This window comes from Bombus affinis, chromosome 5, assembly GCF_024516045.1.
Source record: "Bombus affinis isolate iyBomAffi1 chromosome 5, iyBomAffi1.2, whole genome shotgun sequence".
Taxonomy (NCBI): Eukaryota; Metazoa; Arthropoda; class Insecta; order Hymenoptera; family Apidae; genus Bombus; species Bombus affinis.
In genome coordinates, this window is record NC_066348.1 from 15,782,040 (window position 1) to 15,805,600 (window position 23,561).

Here is a 23,561-nt window from a genome sequence, read left to right on the forward strand (position 1 = left end):
CGTTTAAATAAAATCTCGCACGGCGTTGTTCCTGACGTCAACGGTCTTTTATTCGCGAGAATTATCGACCGTTCGGTATCCCACGAAAATCCTGCGATTTTCATCGTTCGACGCGTCGCACCAACCACGAACTTCGTCTTTCTCTAAAAGTCACCTCTCATTTCCCAAAACCTTCGATTCGCGTATGATCTGACGCTCCTGTTCTTCCAGTTGATTCGTCAGGGTTATCGAAGAAATCTCGCCACTTTGCGACACCTCACGAACGTCGATAATCCCTTTGAATTGTCACCGTTTCTTCTATCAGTTTCTATTTTAGAAATCCCAAAAAATCTCGCTAATATCGATATCCTGGTAGAAGACGAAAGCAAACAGGAAATGCATGGCAGATCGGAGAAAATTCGCGCGATCGAACGAGAATTATTATTCACGGTCGTCTCGGGGGCAGCGATATTTCAGTGTCGCGAACGGGTCGTCGCACCTTCGGTCTTGTAAGTAACGGTACGCGTAATCGAAAATAACTTGGTGACGTCACGGATGCCAGTGATAAAACGTAATGACACGGACGAGCAACCTTTCGCCGCTCGACAAGGATCGATCCGTGCAAAAGGCTGCGATACACCGTTCGATCTCTCGCGAGATCGCTAGAATCGGCACTTACTCAAAGTCAACGTCGATACGCGCGCGATCGCGTGGAAAAAAGAAGAGGCACAACACCTGCGCACAATTTATAGGAATCTCCTCGCGGCAGCGTCGCTTTTAAACGCGGCAAACAGCTCCGTGGATATCGCCGGCATCATTCTCACGCTGCCGCGATAGTTTCTGTAATATTTTATGTTTTATCCGAGAATGGAATCTGCGGAATGATCCGCGCCGAATGACAGATGGGTCGATCCTCAAAGCTCGAGGACGCCAGAAACAACGATAACCCGGCTGTTTCGCGATAACGATGGATAACGATGCGCGCGAAAGAAGATGCAAGTACGACCGTTCCGTGATTGTCGCGAGTGAAAATATTTCGCTTCGTTTGTTCGCGTTTATCTCGTCGTGCTTTGTTTTCGATTTTCAAATTTTCAAAGGTTTACATTTTCCACAGTTTCAATTTTCTATCTTCACCTGTAGCGTATAAAGCTCGGCGAGTGAGATTCAAGTTTATCTTGACGACACGCTTCGTTCTATCGGCTGCAAACTTTACGGAATTAGGACGATATCGAACGTCTGTGTCTTGTGCCAAACGGCTCGAGCTTCGAACGTCCAAACGTAGTCGGATGTTCGTTGGAAATCTTCCTTCTTTTTCGGAGTATTCTCAAAAACTAACCGGATTCGATAGCCCGGAGGATCGATGAAGCAGAAACGAGTGCACTCGAGGAAGAAGAGGGATTCCAGCGAGATCCGAACGACCGTTTCGTTCGATGAATTCCGTTCCAACGATCGAATCTTTCCCAACAACGTGTAAGTAACATTTTTTAGACGATTGGAAATCGTCTTCGAAGAGGGATGCGTCTACCGTTCGATTATTAACATTCTCTTTTCGCTCACTGACGGTGAACAGCTGGGAATCGGAAAATCATTTACCTTACGTAACCTTTCAGTGAATTTCTAATTACAAGATAATGGCGCTAATGTTTCTGAGAAAGGTTGAGCGAAAGAAACTTGCTGGATATGTATAGAATCCCGATCAAGCCACGGGTTCATTAATGTCACGTGATTACGACACTCGATAACTCTGGCGTTTTCTTTTCTACGATATTTGCACAGCTGGTTACAACTACGTCGAAACAATAATTACGTTGATAACAAAGCAGCGTATGAAATTCGATCGCCGAATTACCAAACACCCTTTAGATTCTCCGTTTCGCGCGGCTCTCACCGCGCGCGATTTCTCTGTCTGATCGTGACAAACCTGTTCCACTGTGTACAACTAGTTAGCAGGTCAATTCCCTTGTTTCCTCGTGTGTACCTCGAAGGATCTTTTACCTGCGGTTACGAGTACGCGGAAAATTGAAACCAAAGCCGGCTGACTAAAGTAGATTGAATAATTCAAAGAAAGAAAAGAAAAGTTCTATAACGCGGGCCGGGGTACAGCGATTCGTCCCCCTTAGCAGAAAGCGTAATAAGGGTGAAACTGGCCTCGATGAAGGAAAGCTCGTCTCTCATACGTCGTGATATCGGGCTAGTTTTTCTCTCTGTCCCTTTTATTCGCCGTTTATCCAGATAAAGTGTCGTTCGGTTGAAGAGGGCGATAACGAGCACGTACGTACTCGTCGGCAGCATGTACGACACGGAACGAAGGAGGGATCGATAACGGCCACCGCTTTCGTGAACGTTGCAATTTCAGCAGCGACGATAGCGGCGCGCAACCCCTTCCGTGGCACACGAAGGTGTCCCTGAAAAATTAGAATTTCCTCCGCCACCGACCGTGCCGGCCTTGCGAACCCTGCAACCACCCTAGAAAATTACGCTCCCGTAGAATAACCATGCCCTCATGAATCTTCCCGTAGGTCTCGCCGTAATGGCCCAGCTTGCTTAGATCCCGAGATAAAAATGTATTTAATCGAGACGAATCTTCGCATAAATCACCCACTCGTGATACAGAGTTCGTTGCATTTCTATGGACACCTACGAACGACTTTTGAAAGTTCCATCGTCAGAACTACGTAAAAACTACGATGTATTTTGTATAATTATTTTCATAAAATTCCAAAGAGATACAACGCTCGTGGCATTGATTTCCAACGTAAGAATTGAAAAAATATCCTCCGATAAAAAATGGCAGAAGTCTTGAGTTTGACTTTTACAGGAGAATCGGTGAATGAGACGTCGTGGTTTTTCAAGAAGATTTCACGCGGCACGAATCGCGCTAACGGTGGAAGAAATATGGGGATCGGGCGGTTTTATCAGGGGAATTCATCGAGCCCGGTGCTTTTCTTCGGAGCTGACCGCGGGACGGATGTAAAAACTTAAAAAGCATCGCTGATAGGTCGTCGGAGCTTCGGGGAGCTTTTAAGCCACGACCAGTTGCCAACTCAGCTGCTGCAAATGGTTTACCGTGAACGGTCAGCAAAATCCTTCGCATTTGCTTTTTCCACCTTTTTCCTTTCAGGATTTTCGTAGAAATCTTTTCGTAAATTCCTTCACGGGAAAACGAAGGATCCGCAAGATTTTTGAAACTATGAAAATGTTACCTGCTTCTTCATTTCAACTTTTTAAATACAACTCTATTCGATTTTTTAAAACACAAAGCACTAAGGATTTTTTATCAAATTAAATACACTTTTGATCAAAGTTTGACAACATTTCTCACTTTCAATCGCATTTCCCTTTAAAATACATTACAGAAATTCAATTTTTCTACTCGATATGGAACGTAATACAAAATGTTATCCAATTATTTATGCAATGTTCGTTCCCCGATCAGACTTCTACAACTGCGATTCGAGCAGATTCGAACAGAGATGTATTTTATTTCGTTAAAGATTACTTCTATAAAATCTTGGTTATACTCATTTCTTGGCGCGCTAAGGAAAAAAAGAGAGGAATCGCGTACGCGCGAAGAGCAGCACGTGACCGACATCAATATTCGCGTGTAGTTTCGGAAACGCGTTAAGCAGGAATATTATTTTGCGCGTGCAAGACCGCCGAGACAAACGGCTCGATTAATATTCCGGTCAGCTCGCGGCGCAAAGGACAGTCGGGAAAGGATCACTCCACTTTTCAAGTCCGGTTGGAAAGAAACTGTTGGCCGCACGGAGTTCAGTGTCCGGAGCAGCGGGAGGTCGAGGAACGAACGCGAAGAAATCTGTCGACGCCGGCGAACGCAGCAGGCGTCGTCGACTTAGTTTTTTGGTTTAGAACGCAGCGACATCGCCGCATGGGAGCATCGAATTTTCCTACCAGACTCCTCAAACTTTAACGATGCTAGCTTATTCCTATTTCTTCTAACGAATTTCGTTTCTAACGTTCTATAAATAAATTTGAAGTTGACCAACATGTTTACGAGATCGTGGAAAATCATCCTAAATTTCACTTCGTCGCAATATCATTGAATTGCTTCTGGTATGACACGTAACAGGCAAGGGAACTGTTGTTTCGCAAACGTTCGAAGAAACAAGCAAACGAACGAACGCGAGGCTACGTAAAACGCAAATGGGTCGAAAAGAGCGGCGGATCACGAGGTTACGCCACTCAACGAGCGGGATATAAGCAACGGATCGAGTCCAACTCCACTGTGTGCTAATCAGCAACTTTTCTCTGCCATTGTGTCAACACCTGTTTGGTATCAAATTTCGAGGTGACGACGAAATGTTTCTACGTCGCTGTCAAAAACCGACAAGGGTGTGACCAGGAGGCTAAGAGGGTTGAACGACAATCTGGCGTCGCGTCTCGCGAGGGGTTTAACAATGCGCAGGGGAGGAAAGGCAAATTTCTATATAATCGAATTGCGTCTGCTTCGAAGTTTACGTCTACGCGTATCTGCTTTCTTCTATCGGGGATAATGATCGAAGATAGGCGTTTAATTGGAGAACGAAAAAATTCACGAAGCAAACGTGGCGAAGAATTCGCAGAGGGAAAAGGAGAGGGCTGGCTAATAACAAGAGAAGATCGAGGTTGATGGATAAAAAGTAAAAAGCATGCCGACGAAACTGCATCTCGCCTTCACCTAGCTGCCTAGCCAATCAGAAACGACCTTCGTTGGTTTTGCTCTTCCGTCGGTGGTACGAGTATTGATCTTTTTTCTTTCGACGAAACCAACAAAAAAACGGTTGAAACGTTGAGAAGTTTCCCGATACCGAATTACAATCTCACAGCGCAGTCCGTCGCAGCGTGAAAATGATCCAGAAAATCTGGCGTGTCACTTAACGTTCCAAGCAACACCGTCCCCGATAGTCTACGGTGAACCAGCCTTTCGGGAAACTATCGTTGCCCCGTAAAAGTTATCTCCAAAAGCGAAATATCATCGAGTGAAACACAGCGGGTACTCGGTCGAAATCTAATCTCGTAACTTGTTTAGAAGCGAGTCCTAATCGCGGAAATCAAATATCAAAGGGTACAGAACGCGCTCTGATCGGAACAACACGTAGAACACGTAGACGCTCTGACGCGATAATTTCCGCGATATTTAACGTGTCCGGTAGACAGCGCAGGCACGTATCCCCGAAACTAATCAGGGCTCACCTTGTTTCCATACCAGATACTGTAGGAAGATCGCCTCGCTGCGAGCTACTACAAGCGTATGGAAAAGGATAGCCGGACGCCGCGAAGAACGGGACAGGATGTCTTCGAGGCGTAGCCGTTGCTTGAAAGTGTCGGCGACGACGCTGTCGATGGCGACGCTGATAACGATGTTGATGTCGGTGATGCTGATGATGATGCTGTAGCGGGACCTGGATCCTGTGGATCGTCGTGCTGGGTACCCTCCAGCAGAGAACATACGGGACCGCGTAATCAGGTTTCACCTGTACCACGGGCAGCAGGCGGTACTCGACTCCACGTGGATGAAACGACACCGATCGACCGTTATCCTCGCTCGATCCGTGCGCCAGGAGGCGTGCCTCTCCACGGAGGACAGCGTTGTAGTCGCGACAGCCAAGGTCACGGGGTAACATGTCACGAGGACATCCCTATCAACCAGGAACTACCGTCCCCTGGTGCGTCTCGTCATGCCGAATCGGGATACGTCTCTCTATTCTTCCAAGATCGAAGCTGTCCGATCGTTCCTCGAACGCGCAACACCCTGGCCGTGCGTTATCTTCTCAACGGGCTCGGGATCCTTTCACTCGCGATCCTAATTTCCTCGAGTCACTCTTTACATACGACTCCGCTAGTTCGAGTTCTCGTAGCCAAAAAACCAACTACACTTTGGTATCGTTCGACGATCCTACCATCGAAAGCCAAACGAGGTCTCGTCCAAGCAACTCTTCGAGAACACCCGATCAGGGAACAGCGTCGCAATCTCGCGAATGCAACCGGCGCTCGACCACAGCCGTCAAGAGGAACATAGAACGAAGCATGGTGGGCCGGCGAGAATCGGTCGGAATCGTCGCGAGTCCAAACGGTTCGAGAGGGCGTCGAGATGGCCGGCGACACTCCCTTCGCGGCACGACACGCCGACCTTACATCGACTTGTGCGCGAGCGGCGCGGAAGCGGGCGAGACCGAACGAACGAACCCAACGAACGAACGGACGTGGAACGAAAGCCGGGAGAGGAAGGAACGCAGCCCCCTAGGAGGATCCGCGCCACGCCGCGCCGCGCCACGAATTTCAAACGGCGCTGCGCGCGCGCACCTTGTCGCGCGCTTCGTGCCGCACGGTCAGCCGAGACTGTGTGTAAAAACAACCGAACTGGACACTGTCGTCTTCGCGTCGCACGTTCCTTCGTCACGCTCCAGATGACCGAATCGCGCGTCCAACCAACTGTCTCACGCTCGCGTAATTGCCTCGTTCTCTGCAATTTTTTATGAAGCAAACGTCCAGACTTCCGAATAGGAATTACGCATAATTTCGATCGATCGTCGTGATTCATACGGGAACGAGATATCGATTCGTTAACGCATCGAGCACGATATGCTCTGACAAGCACATAGCCTGAATTCCCGCGTACTTTTCGACCGATTCAAAAGATTCGAAAGAGTGTGTTTAACAAGTGTAATATTTTATTAAAAATCAACGAGCATATTTCAAGATACTTCCAGCAACGTTTCTCAGCGTGATATGCTGGAAAAATATGCACGACGGAGACGTACCAGGCAAAATTTACAAATATATCGTACGTTCCTCCTTTTATTTCCATTTTCTCCTTGGATACTTTTGTTTTTCAGCGCCGACAATTTCTTCTAAAATATGCTGCCGCATATTCCCGAACAACGTTCCGGTAAGAGAACCATGAGAGACGGCATGGCACTTACGCCAGAACCTTGATCGAACACGCATTTGGCAAACTTTTCGATATGATTCTTTATGTCGACTAAATTTCTTAAAAGTCGGACGATCTCTCCGAGCGATCGATATTATTTATTTCATTTAAAACACATTCGTAACATTTTGTTTATAGCATCCATTGCCTTTTTTACTGTTTTATTTAACTGTAGTTAACACTTTTTGCAGGATACCGCATGAAATATGTAAGACGCGAATTAGCGTCACCCGTCCTCGATCCGTTAACATAAATAACACTAATCAAAATCCAATTACTCGAGATTAACTTTGCAATTTATTGACAAGTTGAGACATTTCTAACAGAGAAAGTTACTCGGCCGTTAATCGTAAAAAGTTGCTATCTCCGAGTTAGAATGTATGTAAAGCTTCTGTTTCACAGTGACCGATACGAAGCGGTTAATATTCTTACAGGATCGGTTTTCATTCTCTGACACAGTGGTATATATTTTTATACACGTACGGTATTCCCTGGTACGGTATACTCGTATCAGGCCATCCGCTCCGTGCAAAGTTCCGGAAACCACTGACAATTCTTTGCATTCGATCGATATTCTGTACGTCGGTAGAGACCGACCACCTTTTCAATCTTCTGCCGCGATGCACGCTGGCTTTCGTGTATCCACACACACACACACAAACATCTTTTTTATCTTTAAAACATTCATTAATTAGGTTTACGACATGAGTAAAAGTCAGCGGAATCATTTTCTTCCGATTTTGATTACTCTTTACCCTCTCGGCCGCCGCTGCGTTAATTCTAATTTTTTTCAAAAAGACAATTTTCCGCACGTTTCTCGATCGAGTCGAGAGTAGGCTTCTGGGCAATGAAATTCGTGGCAATTTTCGTTGGACGATCGTCGACACGCAATTAGGCGATTCGATTGGCGGTAACGAGGCTGCTAATGAGCTGAAGTTGACCGAGGAATTTTTCAATCGTGCGATTCCGCGTTATCTGTTTACGACGGTGCACCTGCTGCCTGTCCGGTCTGAAAATTTCATCGAAGGGTCGGAGAAAAGGGTGAACGGTCGCGTGGGTCGTTTACACCTGTCCCCCTCTTGGCCTCTTCTGCGGCCTGCTACCTGTACAGGTGCCGGCTAATACCGTCACGAATCAGTGACCATCGTGACTGGTTGGTAACGAGACGATTTACGAGCTTGTCGATGAATTGAGTCGTCGTGCCTTGACATCGTAAGACACACGACAAGTGAACGGTAGACTTTGGTAGATCAGGAGAAAAATACGAGGAAAAAATTGACGAGTGTATGCGAACGGTAAAAGGGAATTGGGTCACTATATCCAGGCTTTTGTTTGAGTTCTCGGTCTCAGAAGGAGGAGAGACGGTATAGGGGCGGTGGAAAGTCGAGCAAAGGAGAAGAGTAAGCGTCCTTAAGAGGATGTCTCGAGGCGACCTTCGTCGAAATCGATCGATCGCCTTGTTCATGAAGCATCGACAATCTCCCGGCTCGTTTATTACTGACAACAGGCTATCGCGCGATGCTTCATCGGCGCATAATCGCCCGTTACATCGGCGACTAATTGGTAACGAGAAGATCGCGTCGAATAGATAGCGCGTTCCTGATTGTCCCGACTCTAAGGTAGCTTTCCAACGTGTGAAAGAGATAGATAGATAGATAGATAGATGGATAGATAGATAGAGAGAGAAGACGCGAAAGGGATGCAGAGTACGCGGGCAATTTTCAATTACCTTCGCGGTAAAATCGCGGACCTGGCAACCGCTAATTATCGACAGCGTTTCTGCCGGTCGATAAATAAATTTCCACGCTTAGCCTCGTTAATGCGTCGTGTCTTCCTTCTTTATAGATAGGACGCGCGTTTCTCTCGATCGCTTAGAGATCCTGGATAAAAGGCTATCGGCGCGAAGACGTATTAATTTCGAGTCAATCGATGATCTACGTTCTGCAAGCTGCAATAACGTAGTTTTATACATCGGACGGCATCAGCAGCGAAACGATGTCGATGCGATCGATCGATCGTTATCGACCAAAGATGAAATCTAGAGCGTGAAAAAGAAAATGACGAAGGCTGTGACGCAAACGGTAAGGCGATTAGACATCGATCTGTAATTATTCAACCGGCGAGAGCCACTGGTTAAATATCGATGCGTTGGATAACGCGAAGCGATAGGATCAAACAGCCGGCTTCTATGCACCGGCTAGAAGCGTACGCCAGAATTCTATGGTAACGACGGTAATACGATAATGTTTCATGCCCGTGTATAACCCGGTGAGCACGGTATATAGTCGACGAGGTAGCTCGTGCATCGGTGGCCGTATTTTCCTCATCAATATTCAGGTGAATCGAAAGAATCGAGACGTATCATCGGACAAAACCTCAAGATTTCTTTCTTTGTCGCAAAACGGGGTTAAAAGTACGGCTGCGTGTAATTATATTACAGCGGTGAATGATAGCGTAAAGACTGTCATCGTGTAGTAGTAGGCGGTGTTCGGTGTCACGGGTCCTTCACCCTCGACGACGATCAACCTCGTGCGTGGAATAATGGCAACCCTCCCTCGTTCTACCCTCCCTGTGAAGCAATTCTTTTTCTTCGTTCATCGACAAATTACAGAGAATACAATCTCCGATGTCGACATCCTTCAAATTCAGATTTAGACGGAGACGGTGAGCAAGATCGGGGGAAAAGAAAAGGAAGGGAAACGATCGTGGTACAGCTGCTATGGTCGAGCGATCGTTCATGCAAAGTCGAGGCGTGCAGCAACGCGCGAACGCGAACAACAAAGAACGGGGTGCAGAGATCTGCATGCCCAACGCCGCGCCGCGCCGATACGTGATATCCTTACGAACAGGCTTCTGTTCTTGTCCGACACTGGAAAGCATGCATCCGGACGTGGTAAAACCCGCGAACAAGCAGGCATACACGCGGCCCAACGAATACGAAAGCACGCGCGTCGTCGACAATTTCGACGAATCTCGCGTCCACCCGTACATCTTAAACTCCTCGACTCGCCGCTCCATGGATTCGTTTTATCGTGAGACGCGGCAGGTGTTCTAATTCTTGGCTAGTTGCACCGTCTCCCGGTAGCGAGATCCGCTATCGAGTGAAACACGCGCCCTCCCGTGTCAGGGCTGAACCCATTAGAACAAACCTTCGTATACATCCTGGAAAATTCTTTACCTTGTACGTTTACGGCGTAAATATCGATGCCTTGTGTATTCGTCAACGCTATTGTTGCAACTGTTAAAACAACCTACGATTCGAACACAAATACGACGACCAGACACACGGACAGCATCGAACGAAATAGTTGAAAAAAGGAAGAGAAAAAAGAAACGAGGCAGGATAAAAAGTTTGGAATCGAGGGTGCGTTCGACGCCGGCCCTGGGCGTCGCACACACCACCGCCTCTCAGTCCCCGTCCTCCTTCGCCCAAGGGCGGCTAGGTTCGTCGAAACTACCCTCGCGCGACCATTGGTGCCCAGGCTCGCATGCGCGCCGCTCCAAACCGCTCCTATCGATCCGCCGACGCGTTTCCTCCAAAGCCTCGCCCCACGCCACTCCTTGTCGTCTTTCTCTCACCACCGCCCTTTCTCGCGCTCCTTTTTTCCTTGTCACTCTCATCCCCTTTCCGCAAGGACACTCGCACGCAAGATCCAGCAAGATACGAGCCGGATCTTCGCGGCTGCTGTTCCTCGTTGTCCATCGTCGTTGTCGCGCCATCGCCACCGGCTCTCTTTTTATATCACCATACACCTTTTCGCTTATTGTTTTTAACTGCACGGCTGAGTCGCTTTTAGAACACGAGAAGGATGTTTCTAGGCTCGTGTAGAAGTTACTCGAGTATTCCCTGTCCGGAAATCTGATACGCGAGGGAAGATTTCCGAAGAAAAACACACGAGTCTCGTTGGTTCTCTCGTTGGTGGTTGTTGATGCTCGAAGAGATATTGGTCGTCGAAGTATTTTCGATTCATCGGGGACTACGACGGTCGCCCACTCGCTTCGACATGGTTTCTAATAATCAAGAAGTTATCCGCGAAGACGTGGTAAAATGTCAACGAGAAGTAGACGGGTAGGTAGAATCGATTGCAGGAAATATCGTTTCTCGTTACATGGAGCACGATCGGGACACCGTGTTTCGTAACGAACATTTTGCGTGGACGATTATTCGTCTTGAGCAATTCCACGACGTCTCCTCGGATCAACGTTTAACGATCGATCGATCATTTTATGGTGCTGCGGGAGAAACGCGAAACACCACTAGTGGAAAAAGAAAATTGGCCGTAATTACGGGTGCAATATCGATATCGCCGGACGTCGAACAAAGGGGGTGGTTGCGGGACAAAGAAAAGAACGCGAAAGAAATCGCGTTTCTCCTTTGAATCTCGCGAAGTACTCGAGCTTTTTTCGAGTCCATCCAAGGCGTTCTCCGCTCTTTCGCTTAAACTGTCCGTCATTAAATACAAATGAAATCACAATTTCCTCGGGGAGTCTTTCACCCTTTCCGCCGCGATGGCCGAACTCTTCTGTAATTATTTCTGCTCCGCGAAGATCTAATTTCCACGGGCGGTAATATCGATTAAAGTCGAGCTCGCGCGAGTACCCGCCGAGTAAACCAACTTGCAGCAAAGAGAATCCTGGCAGCTCCGTTTCTCTCCATCCCGATGTCCTCCCGTCTTTCTAACGTGCTCCAGTGTTTTCCCTCGAATATTTCGGAAGCTCAAGATGGAAGCGCGAACGAGGATCTCGATTTCATGGAAACGATACGATGGTTCGTTTCTCGCGAGCGGACCATCTCTGCTTCGAGGATATTCCCCTTCCTCTCTTCTAATTTTCGTCCGTCTTTTCGCATGCAAATTGCGGTTGAAACACCACCGACAGCCGCCGCTAATTTCCGATGCCGTGCCTCCGTTCGACGAAAGATTTATGAAAAGAGGCTGAACCGACGCGTACTTGAGATATACTCGCGATACGATTCTCTCGAACTTGTTCCTTTTCGTTTCGAGAATTCCCTTTACTCCAAACTTGCCTAACACGTATCTGCGCAAAGTAGTTGGGAGGAAAGTTGCGCGACCTACTAACCTTTCGATGCCTCAATCTCCTAAACCTATACTTCAACTTTGATACTCGACAAAATGTAAAGTCCATCGTCGAAACTCTTTACCATTATGACAAGGAAGAAACGGGCTTACAGAGACTGTTAAACGAAAAAAAAGGAAAAAAAAAAAGAAGAAACTTTCATCGATGCAAAGAACCTTCGTTCGAAGTTTTGCCACGGGTCAGGGTTAAACAGGCGTAAATCGCGTAACGATTTCAACCAGAAAAACGTAATACCGACGAGAGACCTGCGGCCTCGCTTGCTGCGCTACGATACGGATATTCGGAGAAGGTTCGAGTGGAAGTCAGAGAATCAAAGGGCTCGTCCTCTCGTCGAGAGGTAAGAAATGGTTTTTTCCATCTGGAAAGGAGGGAGAAAAGCAAGAAGAGAAAGCTGAAGAATATACACGAGAGAATGAAGGAGGACAAGCCCGAGTAACGCGGTGGATTGAATATTTAAGAGGCACTCCATTCGCGCGGAAAATCGAACGCTGTTCCTCCATTAAGGGGGCAAGCTATACCAGAAGAAAAATAACGAGACCGAGAAAGGAATTCGTGCGGGGTTTCCGCTATTTTCTCCTTTTCTGTCTCGTGTTTTCACCCTCTTGTATTTCGAATCGTTTGGTCGGCGATAAAGACAAACAATTTTTGCTCGCCCATTCCTGTCCGTCAAAAATAGAAACAACGAGTCGTCGTGTTTTCCCTTTTTTTCATTCGTAAAACTCACGATGGCTGGCGAAACGGAATCAAAAAGCAAAAAGAATCGATATACCGGGCGACGCAAATTATAAACAGACGCGAAAACGGAATATCTAACGAGAGGAATAACGATACATCGGAAACGGGAAAGGCGGCAAGTTATGACGGAATTAACTCGATTTGCTGGCAGAAAATGTCGGTGTACGTTTGACGGAGCTTTCGAACTGCTACGTCGAACTGAGCCGTCTCTGTATGCGCTCGTTCTTGCTCGAGGAGTTGTTCGAAAGAGGGAAACTCCGTGGAACAGGGTTACGAAAATATTGATTCAACGTATGGCACGGGAAAGGATTTAGGGAAAATACATATTGTACCAAGAGGTTGGAATCGGCATATAGCTTGCTGCAGGATCATGGGATAAAACAATAAACCTGGATGCGTCGTTAACACGAGCAACTTTGTTTAAATCCTGGTTAACCTATTAACTTTTTAGCTGCTTCAACGTCGCTGAATCGATGTTCGTTGACCCAGAAGCTCGTACAAGGTAGGCATCGCCCTGTACAACGCGCATTTATGACGATTAATCATTCTAAAATCGTGTAACAATCTCGAAATCCGGTTGAACCGGTTAGAGGCATGACGGTGCAAACGTCGGACGAGGCTTTCCTCGGCCGAAAATAAGCCACGGGGATGAAAAGGTGGTGGGCGAGACGTTGCACAAAGCGTTGACTAGGGTGAGAGTAGCTCGACGCAAAGTAGCTCAGTCTCTCTCGTAATCTGGCGGCTACCTCGATATTCTCCCTTCTCTCTATCCGCTCTCCGCGTCCAACCATTGTTTCCACGTTCGCTCTTCCTTTTTCCTTTGCCTTTGCCCTCTTTTTCTTTTTCTCTACACTTCCTCGCCCTCCGGACAAGAACCGCGTCATTTTTCAAAGTGACGGATGGTCGGAACCGCGTACTTCGCGATGGGCGAGTCCGACTACTCGCGATAACACCCTTCGAAATTCTATCCGGGGCGCAAGAATAATTATCTTTAAACCTTCGAAACAATCCGATCGATTCGAACTTTCATCAGTCTCCTAATTCCATCAGAAAAATAGCAACGCGACTGATATTCCCGTATTTTTCGAGCTATGTAGTTGACGTGATTTTTGAACGTCTCGATCACGGCAAAGAGATTCAAAGTTCATGACATCAGGTACGTTTATCGAAGGTAGCGCTAGCTTTTAAGCATTCTCTGTCCGATATGGGAAAAAAGAAAGCACTACCTACACGCAGGCTTAAAGATCGTACGAGGGAAACATCGAAAGAGAGAAGAGACTTTCGATAGAACCCAGCCCACGAAATTCGAAACGATCAACCCTCAGTCATCTCGTTGGTGAGTGGTTTCTACCTAACGAGGAAGAGCGATCCCTCTTGCGCCGGTTTCTACGCGCGATGACTCGCCGCGTTCTCCTATCAGCTGAATAAATAGGGGCGCCTAAAACGTTCCGAACAACGCGCTTCTTCCGCGTTGTCCTTGCTTTATCCACTCTGGTTCCGATCGATGCGCGACGAGGGTGCACACGCAAAAACCCGAGCGATTCCGCTCATTAATACAAATGGCGGATCGTCGAAGGAAGCGAAACGAAACGGAACGATAGGGTGGATCGTCGGAAAGAGAACTGAGAATGCCACGGAGCAGACAGGAGAGAAAGTCGACGAGGGCGAGCGGTGTCATTCGCAACGAACGCAACTGTGGCTGCGTTCTTCAGCCATTGATCGCGCGTATCGCACGCTACTCACGTGCGACGAGCGAAACACGCACGCGTAAAAATCGACCAGCAACCCGATGCTTTTCTCTGTTTCGCTGTTCGAACGACGAGGGAGTGAACGTCGTGCAGTTCGTTGAGTATCGCGCACTTTGATCCGCGCGTTTTTTCGTTATTACCGCTGCAAGGGTCGCTAATTCGCGATCCTACCGAACCTAGCAATACCCTTAATTGGCTGGCGAGGTCTTTTCAGCATCGCGGCATTTTTCATTTTCCTCTTCAAAGTCCTTGGTCCGTGTTTCTCGAGGATACAGGAAAAATAAGAGGAAAGAAAGTAGCTGAACGCGAAGAGAAACTTGCTGGAAATATAGAAAGTATGGTGCGAAGTGCGACAGTTTATAGTTGGAAGTAGCGCGGTCGTAGTAGCTTCTGTTATGGAATATTCCTGCGATAAAATCGAAACAGTTATTTCTGGTTTTTCTGTTTACCAGGAGCAAACACGTACGAATAAGACGGCGATTCTCGAAGAAGTCGAAGGATAATCTTTCCAGACATCGACCCCGTAATCTGCCGTTCCGCTCGCGAAACCGTTAGATCCTCCGTTTGGTCATGCGGCGACGTGTCACGCGCTCTGGCGGAAGATAATTCCGACAGCATCCTCGATAATGGTCCTTTCTCGTTACACCGTGTCACAGGTGATCAACGGTGTGACCGTGCGAGATGGCCGGTCGATCCTTTAGAATCGACGAAAGTCGAGCGGAAGACCGACTCCGCACCGATGGGAAAAGACACGCGGGCAAGCGTCGAGGAAAAACGCGACGCTGGAGAAAATTAATTCCGACAACGATTCCCGCGAGCTGCGACGGGAAAAAACTTCCTTTTGAATTTCTTAGTCCGACAGTGACTTCCAACTTTATCGTTCTCGCGGGTCCAGTTAATCGACGCTTGGCGACCGAAGCCAGTTTCTTTTTCCGTTCGATCGGACTAATTAAATCGAGCGTAATAAAGCGGAGAGAGAGAAAAGAGTATCGGCTTCGAAGCGGACGCTTTGACGAAGTTACTACCGGAACAGAGGAAGAAAGCTAAGAGGACGATGCTCCGAGCGAGATCTAGCGAAGAACGAGCAAGATTGAAATTAGATCGGAGCTCGACGCGCACACGGTTTCTCTTTTAGCTCGTTTCGCCTCCGAGGCTCGTCTTAATCGACGTGTTCCGAGGGGGAAGGCGACTTTTCACCGCGATCGCCGCGCCCGCCAGTGCCTCGAATAAGCTAATCCGGCGTAATGAGGTAAGAATAAGAAGGCGGTGGTGGCAGGGTTACCGGAAGAAGCGAGAGGACTCGGATAAAAGCACCTCCCTTATCTATCGCGAGCGAGAGAACAAGATGAGGGGAGATAGGTAGGGTCGCTTCGAGGAAACTTTCCAAGAGATTTCTTATCAAAATGTAAATCCACCGACCAACCTCTCTGATTTTCTCCTATCTTCTCTTCTGCTGCTTCGGTCTCTGTTCTCTCTTCCTGCCGCGACTAGAAAAGCAAGAAAACAAGCTTCTTCCTTGCCCCGTCGTTCGCGATTCTTCTACTTCTGTTTTCCAAAGAGCGATCCTTGTTCTTCGACGGATTCGCATCGAGAAAATAGAATCGTAACTTTTAATAAAACGATTCGTCAGAATTTCCAGCATACGAATCGGCCAATATTTTTACGATCGAACGATTGGCAAGCTGGTATTTGGACGATGGCTACGCGATCGAGCTTCAACGTTGGCGAAACGATTGAAAAGCGAATCGAACGGTGTAAACGCGCGAGGTTCGTTGTATGCAAAAGAGCGGATGGTTGAAAGGCTAATATAAATCGCGGCGACGAGGTATCGACGGGCATGCGAACTAATGACCATTTACAATTTTACAACGTGCCATTTACAATTTAGATGAAGATCCATTGTCTGCACAACCCTTCTTCCGCCGGTTATGAAAAAGCCAAAGCACCCTCGGCAAAAACCACCCTCCACTGGCATGGCGAGCTTCTCTTTCTCTCTTTCTCTCTGTTTCCCTCTGTTCGTCCCCTGCCGTCTATCTCCACCGCTTTCCACCCCAACCCGTCAGCTGTGATACTTTCATTTCGTGCATTCAGCAATTTCGCGCGAGCCCGTCCAATCTAGCCGGCCTAAGGCCTAGTTTCCGGGGATGTTCGCTGCTACAATCCGTTTCAAAAGTTCTGCGTTCGTTTATTTCTCTCCGAGTACGCGGATACTATCCTCGGATACATTCTCCGACATTTATAGCATTATTATTGTATATTTCGTTCTTTTTTATTATTCAGATATGTATAATTTTCTGTGCTAGACTAGATTGGCCGAGCAGTAGTGACTCACGTATGTGAATATGAGTGTGTGAAATACGTGTGTGCACGGTGTTTCGAAAAACAGACGAATGTAGCCGTTCCGTTGGCAGTGTGGTACGGAAGATGCTGAGACTCGTGCAAATGAATATCGACGAAGATCCTGGAAATCGTTTATTAAATAGATCTAAAACTATTTTAATACGAATTCTAAGTGTAACCTTAGTGTTGCTTTTACTTTTATTTCCGCAATTAAGATCCACGATTCTCAACATTTATAGCATCGAATTTGCTAAATTATACGTTCAATTTATCATACCTAGACACGATTAATTAACACTTTTACTACCACGCCGAAATTACACGTTTCGCTCAGAACGCCACGGGAGTATTTTTATTATTCAAAGCATATAATGGCAAAATAATAATAAGTCGATGATGTAAGACGACATTCTTCTCCGATGGACCGTTTATCTTATTGGTGGTCACGGGTGACCGCCGTGGCACCTTGGTAACTGTTGATAGTGACATATTACAACAAGGCTTCGTTTATTTCAACAAACCATTCGCATTCGTTATTTCGTCGCAAGAAAACCGTGCAGAATATATTGTTGAAACGTGTAGAAGATGTTAGTAAACAGGATTTGCTCGTTCTATATATAATTGTAAGGTATGTTCACGCTTTTAACTGCAATTATATGATTATAAAGCAGCATTTATGATTATTTTCTAAGGTGTGTTTATAATAATATTAGTAGATTCCCCCTCAAAGATTTGCATGCAAACACAGTGCACCGCTAGATGCAAGATTTGTTCCCATTTTCTTTCTATCGATGTTCTAATAAAAATGTTTAATCGTTCAATGAGGTACTTTTTATTTCAAAGCATCTTCTATTTATCGGGTATATTCAAAATCCCCTAACTGCCCATTTTCATACAATATTTACAATTGTAAGAAGTTCAAGCGATCCGGTTATATGCGACCGACGTGACAGTCAAAGTGTTAATACGTAAATGAAGCAGCAAATACAACAAATACAATTACATACAATACAAGGATAGTAATTACCGCAAATTCATCGTTACATAGACTATTGAAATCTGGTAAAAATGTACTATTCTTCGTAGAGAAACTCTGCCCTAGGTGTATGAAATCCGGCATCCACGATGATCGACCGGTTAATTAAAAAAAGAACGTGGGAGTTATTCCCGACGTGCTGTCGATACATGCTACATGCGACGTGGATAGCCGACGTCCCGCAGGATATCCCTTTTCCAGGATTTGCTCCGACCGACACGTTCGCCGACGAGCTTCGATCGGTATCCGCTGAAATCTAAGATTCCGGACACGCGTGGTTGGAATGCCCTAGCGCCTAAAACCGAGCGGCCATCGTCAGATCGACGTGGAATACCGCGTTTTCCACTCGTTGAGCCAGTTATCAGGTCGTAAATGGAAGTGCGATCGATTCTATCATCGAGCCAACATTCGAATTCAAATCGAGTCTCGGATATCTTTCCCGAAACCTTAAGCTATCTCGTTGAAAATTTCGTGAACCGCATTTTCCAGCAAAATGAAAACTCTCTGTACTTTGTTGGAACGCGAACGACGAACATCCTGTTAAATGGCCGATGTGTCGAAACGTTTGCCGAAGAAAAGATCGTTGGCGGTGACGAGCGATCGAAGCCGAGCGTCGACGCGCGACGCGTTATCTCGTGCGTAGCGTTACAATTAATAATGCATGCGATACACAGCGGTCGACCGGCTGCGTACGAAGAGACAGGCAAGCGGTAAATTTGTACCTGTGCCGATCGTCGAAGAAGGTGATTCATCGCCAACTTGCCGTGGATGATGAATGAAAATGTGCATGCACTTAAGCGAAATATACGCAGCACGTATGTTCATTCGGACGCATGGTGAACGAACTCCGCAAGAGGTTATCAAAAGAATCGATACTTTGTCGAGCTTTGTCCAGCATTGTTTCATTGATACGTTGTACGCGAGTAACTTTTATTATTTCGTTTACGTTCTAATAATTATTGGGTCGTTCGAAAAGTTTCTTTCGTTTTATAAGAAAATAGTGGATGCCCAACATTTTCCGTTTTATATTATTGAGGTGGGATAGGTCGTGGTAATAGCGCTACTACTGTTGGTGTATGGGTGTTGCTCAGATACTGCTGCTTTTCTTCTCATTTAGATGTAGTGGAAGAAAAATCGGACTACCGAGATTTGAACCGGGGTCCCAAATGTTCTCAACCAAAGACGCTAAAACCCCTGCTCTGCCGTTGTCCGGTCGTAGTTGGCTGTCGAGTGCCGCTACAGTACCCCCCCTTATCAGTGATAATGTTTCCTCTTTGTGTTGTGCGTATGGTCGTAGGACTTTCGCTCGTCGTTTTCGTGTGCGGTTGCGAGAGTTCGGATTTGTCGTTTCGACGCGAGGTGAAGCGTCGGCCGCTTGTTGTCAAACCCGTGCAGAGACGTTGCGCGAAATCTTCGATGTGGCGGTGAACGTCTGGTGAACTGCGGACTTTCCTATCGCTTCTGGGGTCCGCCATGCTTATGTCAAAATTAGCAGTGCAACACAGACTAAGTTGACTGACCGACTCATCCCCTCCCCCTTTAGGAGAAGGGGCCGCTACATAGCGACACCTACGTGTCCACACTCTCAGGAAAAAATCGGACTACGGATGCGGGGATTTGAACCCGCGTCCCGAACGTTTGTAACCAAAGGCGCTAACCATTGCTCCATCGTCGTCCGGTCGTAGTTGGCTGTCGAGTACCGCTACATTATTTTATCGAATTACGTATGATCCATTTCGTTCTATCAAACTAAAGATCACGACGTCCGACAGATTAGGTTTCGTGTTTGTATAAAGATGCGTCGTTGTAAAAGACGCGTCTGCAAAAGAAAGACACTTTCCGGACAACGGTAATATTACGCACGCGTCTAATCGTAGTCTCCTTTTCTGTCAGGGAAAGCAGTGGTTTCGGAGAGTCTGACGAACCGAAGGACACGGTACCGTAGAAAACGAGTTAAAATTGAAATTGATCAACCGACAACGCATTAACGGATAACCATAACGCATATTCCGTCAGCTTAATCAGCTAATTGAAACTAGGAATAACGGTGACAAGCTGATCTGCTCGCGTTCGAATGACCGCGATACATGAAAAATTCAATCACGAGACGCATTTGCTAATGATTCCGGTGCGCTGCACACCCGTCGCATTCTCGTTTTTTCAATTAGCTGATTGAAACGTAACGCGTAAACGCGGGCTCAAGTAACCAGCGGACGTTCCCTGAAAAATTCATCAAAACCGACCGTTCTATTTCCCCGCGTTCCCTTCCAATTTCCGTCTCTTCTTCTATCCGTATATCCAACCCGTTCTTTAACCTATCTCGTCCAATCGAAACCGATACGACATCGAAGAAGAACGCGAGGTTATTGCCTGCGACGAAATTTGCAGAAACGCGACGTTTAGCGAATTACCGCGACGTACCACGGCCGAATCGTCGATTTTCGATAGTTTCGGCGGAAACATAATTGCGCGTACGTGGTCCCTCGAGTGTACGAGTTCGCGTGACGCGCGTGGATTCGTCTGGAAGCGACGATTATGGCCGAAACGCCTGTTACCAGCGCGGATAGTCCGCGGATAACTCTGGGCTTCTCGCGTGCCACGTTCGAAGGGAGGCCAGCTTTGGCGAAAAAAATGCAAATCGTCCGTGTAACTCGCGGCGAACGTTATCGTGCGATTCCTTTTTCCCCTCGAAACTTACATAGTCTTCTTTCTTATACGACAGAAAGTTCTTCGAGTTTGTTCGCTCGGAGGGGAAAGAAGTTTGGACGTTGCGTGGCGGATATTAAATACGACGGTGCATGTTCGACGGCAGGGAAATACGATTGGCGGACCTCCAAATCGTCCGATCGTTTCGTGGGTGCTCGTTATTTGGAATCGCGCCCACGCGCTCGCGATGGCCGTACTAAAAATTTACGGAGTCGAAGAGGGCGATTAAAGCCAAAAGAGGACAACGATGCGTTTCGTGAAAAAAGATGGTAGCTAGGAAAAGTGGTCGGAAAGAGCGAAAACGTGGAGGAAGATGGGCAAAACGACGAAGAGACAAGGATCTATGAGATGAAAACGAAAGGAAGACCGAGAGACCGGAGCTTTGTTCCATGAAGGAGCCAGGTTTGCGAGCGGTGGTCTGCGAAAACGAGAAGCAGAAGGGAGAGGAGGCCCCGACGAAAGGATACATCCAGCCTTGGAGCGAAAAAACGTAACGGTCATTCGCCCGCAAGGTGAAGAAAAGTTGGCCGTAGCCAGCCACTGACCGGAGCCAAGGAGACGCTCCGAGCGATCGCCGATTCCTGTCCGCTTGGACGAGCCTCTCGAGACCGGTCTTCTTTTCTCTCTCGTATCCCCTGTCCTCGATCCTTCCCTCTCTCTTTCTCGACCTCTTCGTTTTTCTTTTCTACTCTTTACGTTCCGCTGCCCCCTCGTGACGGACCGGTCCCGGAAAATTACCGAGAACGATCTTTCGAACGGAAATTTCTCGGTTGCGACGTTTACGTTAACAGTTTATCCTATGCAGCATCGTGTCAGTTTCTTACAATGATCTGCGTTTCCTAGGTTACATCGATTTTTAACTAATAATTCCGCTATCTATAACCTAGACGAGAGGGTCGTTATTATCGCTAGTTTTTAAAGTTAATTAAACGATGCTTTAACGCGCGCAAAGCTGATAAACGAGTGGCAAATGGACGGTACAAAAGAAACGCTCTGACCGAACGTGTTATTGGAATCGAAGAAGTCGATCAAAGTTACTCGCAACGAAAACGCGAATGTCCGTAAGTGTCGTTGAGGCTTTGGAATACGTACGTTGTACACGCCGATACAAAGGACGTACAGCATGTACGTCGTTTCTTTTCGTACTCGCTCTATACGTTGGATATTATACCGGAGTACCCTCGGTACGCGTATTTTCCCTTTGATAGCTGTACTCGGCAACCTCGGCAACACCTTCCACGAGTTTACGATCCACGCACCAACTCCATATACCTCAACCGAGAATTTTCCATGTCACTGGTTCGCTAACTAACCGACTGACCGGTCCTACCCCAACAAATACGGCAGAACGAATCGAGTACGAGTCGACGTATGAAGCAAGAACACAGAAAGAAAGGAACAACCGAGCGTATCGTTCGATCTCTCGATGCATCGATTCGCGAAATCCAACACCGCGCGGCTCCACGTGCTGTCAGTAGTGTCCCGGAGAAATAAATCTCGCAATTTGTGGACACACCGCAACGATCTCTCCGGTCGAATCGAGACTGGATTTAAAGGAAAGGAGCCCGGCAATGGCTTGGCGGAGGCGCGGCGGTTCGATTTATCAGCACGCGAAACCGTGCTCGCTTTCTTTCGCGTAGTTACGCGATCGACGACATTTGTTCGCGTCATTGGTTTCGTTGTAGCCGGTTATCGAGTCTTAATATTCCGTGGCCGCGATCATTTATCAATCGCGGTGAAACGACATTCCCACGCAGATTCCATCGATTTGGCGCTCTAATCCTTTGAGATCCAATTTTGGAGGGTGACAACGGTAATGCAACGATCCTACCGCAGATTTTTCTGCATTTCTACGGGAAAACACGTGAAATTGCGGAGAAAACGCGCGATATACAGAAAAATACAATACTCGTTCTATTATTAGGTCGTTCGGAAAGTGTCTTTTTTTCGCAAACGTGTTTTTTTACAACGGTGCACGTTCGTACAAACGTGAAACCAAGTCTGTGAAATGTCGCGGTGTTTATCTCGACCGAACAAAATGGATCGTACGTAATTCGACAAAATAATGTAAAGCAAAAAACGCTGTGCGTTTATTATTTTCTCATAAAACGAAAGAAACTTTCCGGACAACCTACTATTTAATAAGTAAAACAGGTTTCTATCTAAACTTCATTTTTCCTATTACATTCATAGAGATATGAATTTGCGTAAATAGACGCAGTCTAATAGCGATATACGTTATAATAGAAACTTCAGTAAAATTCCACGCAATCTTTAGAGGAAAACTTGTAGTTCGATTTGAGGTATATGTTGTCCATGATAATTGTAGTTGCCGGCTGTAGATATCGCCGAAGGGATACTACTATTATTCTTCTATTTTTGATGAGCGGAAGAAAAATCGACGGGAAAAATCGCCGGCAATCGAACCCGGGTCTCGAAACCTAAGGCGCTGACAACTGCTTCTTTTTATAACGTTTATCTTTGCCAGTACTTGAGTATTACATAGGTTTGTTGTTCACAACAAACAGTGAACATCGGTTGTGGGGTGGTTTAGGCAAAAGTAGCGATACGTGACGGTACGACACAGGCATACAATATTTTGTGTGTCGGAAATACATTTCTTAGCATTACAATTTATAAATTAAATTTTAAGACGCTGTAGAGCGGTGCTTACATACTGTATTGTCTTTCCTTCCTATGTCTGTCCTGAAAACCTGGTCGCGAAAACAGGACAGGCGCTAACAACTGCGCTACCGTGTCCGTTGCTAGTTAGTGTCGAGTGGCGGTATTTGTTGTCGACTGCCGCCACAGATTTATCGTACGTATTCCTATTGAGATATGTATAATTTTGTGTGCTAGACTAGATTGGCCCCGTAGTACCGAATATGAGTGTGTGGAAGTAGGTGTGTGCACGGCGTCTCGAAAAACAGACGAACGTAACTGTCCCATTGGCAGTGTGATACGGAAGATGCTGAGACAAAGAAAGTGC

General features: G+C 46.8%; 1 protein-coding gene across 3 annotated transcripts in view; it reads right to left on the reverse strand.

Annotated features, from left to right (window-relative positions):
• LOC126915979 (protein gustavus) overlaps positions 1 to 23,561 on the reverse strand; it is a 156,022-nt gene that overhangs the window by 98,170 nt on the left and 34,291 nt on the right. The window contains exon 1 of one of the 3 annotated variants that reach the window (XM_050721288.1): positions 5,173 to 6,186. The exons of 1 other annotated variant lie outside the window; for it this stretch is intronic. In XM_050721288.1, coding sequence (XP_050577245.1) covers positions 5,173 to 5,603 — 431 coding nt within the window. In that variant the 5' untranslated portion in view covers positions 5,604 to 6,186. Of the gene's footprint in view, positions 1 to 5,172; positions 6,187 to 23,561 lie in introns of those variants that run through there. One more of the 3 variants, XM_050721289.1, reaches the window with a different exon arrangement.